At 39.4% G+C, this 6,739-nt stretch overlaps 1 protein-coding gene across 1 annotated transcript; it reads left to right on the top strand.

Moving 5' to 3' along the window:
- Window positions 1–2,273: 2,273 nt before the first annotated feature.
- On the top strand, window positions 2,274–3,361 carry LOC123593164 (ATP synthase F(0) complex subunit C2, mitochondrial-like). Its single transcript, XM_045468720.1, has one exon. It carries the CDS (start codon window positions 2,656–2,658, stop codon window positions 3,199–3,201), a length of 546 nt encoding a protein of 181 aa, XP_045324676.1. The 5' UTR covers window positions 2,274–2,655; the 3' UTR covers window positions 3,202–3,361.
- The last annotated feature ends 3,378 nt before the right edge of the window (window positions 3,362–6,739 follow it).

Below are 6,739 nucleotides of genomic sequence, written 5' to 3'. Positions count from 1 at the left end.
TCTCTATTAAAATCGCATTAACTCTCCAGTTTGAGGGGCGCCTGGGTGGCTCAGTCGGTCAAGCATCCGACTTCGGCTCAGCTCATGATCTCACGGTCTGTGAGTTCGAGCCCTGCGTCGGGCTCTGTGCTGACAGCTCAGAGCCTGGAGCCTGTTTCAGATTCTGTGTCTCCCTCTCTCTCTGGCCCTCCCCCGTTCATGCTCTGTCTCTCTCTGTCTCAAAAATAAATAAACGTTAAAAAAAAATTAAAAAAAAAAAAAAAAAACTCTCCAGTTTGAGTATGTTATCCTTTATTCTGCTGGCATCCTGGCTGAAATGCTATTCATACAAAAGCATAGCCCAATGAAGCTTAATGTTCTTCTCACTAAAGAAAGATATTTCTATTTGGTATATTTACAAAACAACTCAAGTTGTTTCAGCAATTGAAAAGAATAACCTTTGTGCCAAAGATAGTTGTTTATTTGACCTTAATTATTATATTTCTGCCCCACCTGTAATTTCATGAGATCTTGTCAGAGTTTATTAATTTTTTTTAAATGCATAACTCCGGGTGAAATAAATAAGTACCTGAAGAAAAAGTTAGGGATAATAAAGGAATATTAAGGACATGGAATCTTATAATACATGTAAAAATATTGTTGATGCATATTGGTGTGAGAAAAATCCAGCAATTTTATCAGAGTATTAAATAAATACACAGTGATGAATTGGAATAAGTTATACCTCACAAACATTATCTCTGGGTTCAGTTCCGTGAAAGTGAAAATCTGGTGTGTAATTTTGATTTAATATGGGAAAGTGTTAGAAAATGCACTCTGGGGGCGCCTGGGTGGCTCAGTCGGTTGAGCAGCCGACTCCAGCCCAGGTCATGATCTTGCAGTCCGTGAGTTCAAGCCTTGCCTCGGGCTCTGTGCTGATGGCTCAGAGCCTGGAGCCTGTTTCGGATTCTGTGTCTCCCTCTCTCTGACCCTCCCCCGTTCATGCTCTGTCTCTCTCTGTCTCAAAAATAAATAAAAGTTAAAAAAAAAAAAAAAAAAAAAAAAAAAGAAAATGCACTCTGATGTTAGCAGGACCTTGAGTCTCACATTATTTGGTTGTGTACGTTCTGGAAAAATATTTTCCTACTCACCTATCTCAGAAAACCAACAAGTGGGACGATTCAAATGAGGAATTAACCAGGATATGTTTTAGACTGTCTCACCCTCTACCCCCCAGGCTGTCCTGAACCAGTCATCATACAAAGGTGCTGCTCTAAAGCTGAAGCAGTGTCCAGAGTAAGAAAGAAAAAGCACCCCCGCCCTGACCTGCAACCGGAGATTAAGCGCAAGGTTATACGACATGACTGACTCATTGTGAAAATGGGGGAGAGGAAATATTATTTCATTATATGGTGTCCCAGTGACTACCCAGATTGTAAAACCTGTGTATTCAACTGAATAAGGATTATGGTACCTTAAAATTTCCCTTCCTTATGACATGGTTTTCTACTATCTTACTTAATGGCTCTAAAGAATGTGCTCTCATAACTCCGTGTTTAAATGTAGTTAACAGATAACATGATAAAAATGGAAAACAAAACAAAACAAATAAGAACAAAAAAGAAAGAAAAAAGAAAATAGATTAAAAAAATAATGTGAGTACATGAAAGGAAAGGCCTAACTTATTACCTTACCCATCCCATCCCCCAAAGAGCTTGACGTAATGATTTGAACAAAATAGGCCCTTGATACTTGTTTATTAAATTTAATGTAAATATTCAAAATAAAGTTAAAATCAGACTGGCTATTTCTGGAAAATTCCAAACTTAAGCATTTGGTTTTCTTTACACATAATAAAAAATTAATCTGTTGGTAGAATCTTGGCGACTCCCAAGAAATCCAGTGAATCTCTCCAGATGCCGAAGATTACCTAAAAAGATAGTCTTTAGAGCCATGACATAGGTAGTCATTGTCCCTGACACTCTCTTGCTGGAAATGTTCCTGATGAAATGCAATCTCATCCACTCTGTGTGACTAAAGCTATTAAAAGCAATGAAGAATATGGACAAGGTAAGCCATGATTAATTGCTTACTACAATGAAACTAATCCAAAATGTACATGAATCCTAAATTTAATGCTCATTATAAAAAAGGGATCTCTGCTATTTTAACACACCTACAAAGCCACCAATTCAAATATATCACCTTCCTAAAAATTTCCATTCATGAGCTCTCAACTCATGAACAGCAATAATTCTAGAGAAATTAAACAGTCTAAATTAATCAGGCATAAACCTTCCCAGGTTGTCATATTTATCTAGCATGAACAGTTCTAATGAGATCTAATCACACCGCCATATTTTTATTTAGAGTTGCATATAGAATGATAGGTTAAAATATTTTCTTGCTTCATTTGAGCATACAAAACAAAACAAGGCAAGAAACACATTCCTACGTATAAATCAAAACATCAGAGACCATTGAACCCAGAAGTGCCAGGACAAAGCTGAGAATCCGTACAGGGCCAAGGCTGTAGAAATAGTTTCTGAGAAAACTGAGGAGGTGATTCGAAGATAGAAATGGGAAAATTTGTAGCAAATTTGGTGATCTGGATTAGCCAAGGAAGACAGAAGACACCTGCAACCTAATTGAATTATTCGGGATAAGACAGGCTATATGATAGTTTGTAACAAAATAACCCCTGAACCCTTCTCTGTCTTCTCTGCACTGAAAATGTATACCTGCGCAAAGTTTGTCTCCACCCCCTTCTTCGTCAGGAGCACCGTGCTAAAATCACCAGAGACACTGACCGATGAGAGCCTCATCAGCCTGGCAGACCCAAATCTCCTGACCTCGCTTATTCCCAGCCATAGCTTCTCAACCAGCACCATTTTAAACGACATGGACACAGCAGCCAAGTTCACTGGGGCTGGGGCTTCCAAGGTAGGGGTGGCCGGCTCTGGGGCTAGAATTGGGACTATTTTTGGGAGCCTCATCATTAGTTATGCCAGGATCCCCTCTCTGAAGCTAAAGCTCTTCTCCTATGCCATTCCGGGTTTTGCCCTCTTGGAGACAATGGGGCTCTTTTGCCTGATGGTGGCCTTTCTCATCCTCTTTGTCATTGACAGAGTCATCTCCACCTCTCTGGGTCTTTCTCCAATGTCTCGTCTGCCCCGTATGTTCCCAGGCAGCCTGGGGGAAAGTGGTTGGCTCAGGGTTTGAAGAAGGAAGACAAATAAACACTGTATTAATAAGGGAGGGGGGGGGGAATGACCCCAGAAAACTTACGAGCTTAATATATAAAGGTTGATTTCTTGGTCATCCAAGTAATATATAATTTGATAGCTCACTAGAGCAGTGTTCATCCACTGATCCCTCAGATATCCAGGCTTTTTCTATTTTACAGCTCCACCATTGAAAATCCTTGGTTTCCAGGGTGGCTGTGTCAGGACAAAAAAGAGAGCTGGGGAATATCTGGACCTTTCACTGTGGAGGGAGGCTCCAAAGTGGCATGTGTACTGAGGCACAGACCATAGACTTTGTCAAATATTGCATATGCTTTCCTCCATATCCCAGTCTCCATTTAGACTCCTTTGGGCCAGTGGGTTATGAGCAAAAATGGTGTGTCACCTCTGGGATGAAGCATTGGGGGTGAGAGTCAGTATGGGGTTCTTCAAGCTTTTTCTCCCTCCGCTGTATGACTGCAGTTCCAAATGGTAGAACTACAAAAAAAAAAAAAAAAAAAAAAAAATTTAAAGAACCTTGTCCTCAAGTAATTGGAAGGTAACTGCCCTAGGCAACTATCAGACCCATAGATGGCTTTGTGTGGGCAAGAGAGGAAGTAAAGTTGTACGTGCTAAATCTTGAGATTGGGAGTTTGTTTCCACTAACATAACCCAGCTTATCTTTACTGATGCCCAGGGAAGATAAGCTCTTCAGAACCAAGTCTTCCAATGGAGGGGGTTCTGTGGAACTATTTTCTAGAATCCTATTGTTGTTGACATAGGAGTGCTATAACTCAAAGTCACAACATCACATGAACAGGGATAATGTTATGGGACTAGAAATATGTCTATCCAGTTTAGAAGCAGCCATTCATTTTAAATGCAATGAAAGAGGTAGTTCTCCCAAGAACAGTTTTTATCTTACCCCTAATCATTTTTTCCCCACTGTTCCGTCAGGATCCATAAGAATCTGGGTAACATGGTTTTTAACTGATGGCCGGTAGATGTTTTCACAGAAGATCTGAGCAGCTGTTTTCTCACAGAGAAGAATAAAAAAACACTGAGTGAAGAGACATTCAGGTCTTTTTATTAAAATAAGTCATCCTATTGCCTTTTCTGACATATCAAAAATATGTTCAAGTGTATTTTGTAATTGAACAGGATATAGATTATAGAACTGTGGACTCCTAATCTCCTTATATAAAAAAAATTGTTAGTATTTTTTTAATATATTAACTTTAGATGTGTTTTCAAATATTTAGAAGTAGAAAGGGCCTAACCCTCTCTAAGATTAGAAACAATTTATGTTAGATATTCCCAGGACAAGTAAGGCTATAAAACTATTTCTAATAACTACAGATTTTAGTTTAAACATAAATTGCACATAGTTTGAAATTGCTTAATGGGAGACAGACATCCTTGCCTACAGGAGAGTCAAACCTCATAATCTGGAAATGTGCAGTCAGAGAAATCACTTATAATTTTGCTTTGAGTTTTGGATGCTTTGGTTTTAGTCAAGATGTATGAAGTCTGGCTTATGACTAAGAAAGCCACTTTTTCCTATTCATTCAATGGACGGTTAGCCACAGCTAAACCTAGATTAACAGTATTAACAGAGAGAATTGCTAAATTGCCAAATAGTTTCCTTTTTAAGCCAAAGAAGAGTGCTACTTTAAATTTATAGGACTATTACAAACCTAAGAATTTTCAACACCCAAGGCAATGTAAGAGAGAAGACTTAAAGACATCTTTTATAGAAGAATGTGGACAATAGTTGTGTTACACAGTGATAATAAAATACCTCTCCCCTTGTTTATATTTCTTTAATAATTACTTTTAAACATATTAGTCTTTTGAGAAACTTAACCTTTGCGATGCTACAGGGAAAAAAAAAATGACAGGTGAATATTCAGCATCTCTTACATTTCTCACATGCCAGGGGTACTTTTTCTTTGTCTCCATAATGTGGGGCTTGGTTGTGCAGCCTGGAATTATGAATGAGAAATGAAGCGGTAAGAATAGTAAGCTGAAACCTACCTCAACTACTTTTCACTGCTCAGGGCCAGGAGTTATTTGTTGAAAAGGAAGGATAAAAGGGTGGGCACAAGAGAGGCAAGAGTTTGTGCTGGGCTGAAAGAAGAGATTGAAGGTTTTAGAAGCTGAGGGAGAAGATTGGGACTAATTTGCTGTACTGTGATGTGTAGTTCTCAGTAGCAATTGAATGGGAGGCAAAGAAGATTTTGTTTTTAAGTTTATTTATTTGGAGAGAGTGGATGTGCCAGTGAGTGAGGGGCAGAGAAGTGAGAGGGACAGAGAGAGAGAGAGAGAGAGAGAGAGAGAGAGTCCTAAGCAGGCTCCACACTGTTAGCCTGGAGCCTGATACGGGGCACAAATCCACAAACCATGAAATCATGAACCTGAGCTGAAATCAAGAGTCAGATGCTTAACCAACTGAGCCACCCAGGTGCCCCAGTAGGCAAACAGGGTTTGAAATGTTTGGTTATGTGTTGTGAATGGAAGTCTTCTTTTGGAGAGAATTCAGTAAAGATTGAAGAATCTCTCTTTTTGTCCATAAAAAATGACTTTTCTAAAAGTAATAAAAGGCTGAAATGGGTCAAAGAGTGATCAACTTTACCAGCTTTTCTGACTTTTAACAAGATTTTAATTTTCTTTTTTTTTTAATTTTTTTTTTTTAACGTTTATTTATTTTTGAGACAGAGAGAGACAGAGCATGAACAGGAGAGGAGCAGAGAGAGAGGGAGACACAGAATCTGAAACGGGCTCCAGGCTCTGAGCTGTCAGCACAGAGCCCGACGCGGGGCTCGAACTCACGGATCGTGAGATCGTGACCTGAGCCGAAGTCGGCCGCTTAACCGACTGAGCCACCCAGGCGCCCCAAGATTTTAATTTTCTATAAAAATATAGTTGACCAGACATCATTGCACTATACCAAGCTGATAAGACAACACCAAATGGTGATGGATCCACACGGTTAATCATTAATGAAAATTGTCAAAATAACAGGCTGGGATCAGGAGATGAGTTTCAGTGAGGAACACTTCCACGTACAAGGAAGATAAAATTTGCCTAACAAGAGCTTAGCAATAGAGAGGTCATTTTCTCACTTGACAAGAGATCTGAAAATGGGCCTCTGTTGGCATTTGTTACTTCCCTTACCTTTCTTTCATGATTGAAGAGTGTCTCTGACACCTTACAGTGGCAGGTCCTTGAGATGGGAGTAACATTATCTTGTTCCTTACAGTTTATGACAAAGAAAGAGGGTGCAGAGAATGTAGAGTGGCCTCGAGAAGACAGTAGAAAGGCTTCTGTGTCATTCAACATCATCTATTTCAAGTTTGATTTCTAGGGATATACCAGAGAGAGCACTATTTTTAGCTGTTTATGATTTACCTGTCAATAGTCTCACTATTCAGATATTGCCAATTAGCCTCGTTAATGCCAGGTCAAAATCAGAGTCAGGGAACAGAGGGTATATCTGGGCCCCGAGGCATGACTTATCCCTTTAATCCACTCTC

This window comes from Leopardus geoffroyi, chromosome D4, assembly GCF_018350155.1.
Source record: "Leopardus geoffroyi isolate Oge1 chromosome D4, O.geoffroyi_Oge1_pat1.0, whole genome shotgun sequence".
Lineage (NCBI taxonomy): Eukaryota > Metazoa > Chordata > Mammalia > Carnivora > Felidae > Leopardus > Leopardus geoffroyi.
Note: the sequence above shows the minus strand (reverse complement) of the source record. Positions and strands in the feature narration are given on the sequence as shown.

Coding starts and splice junctions, on each gene's coding strand:
- LOC123593164 (XM_045468720.1), top strand. CDS start 2,656: ATGATAGTTTGTAACAAAATAACCCCTGAACCCTTCTCTGTCTTCTCT.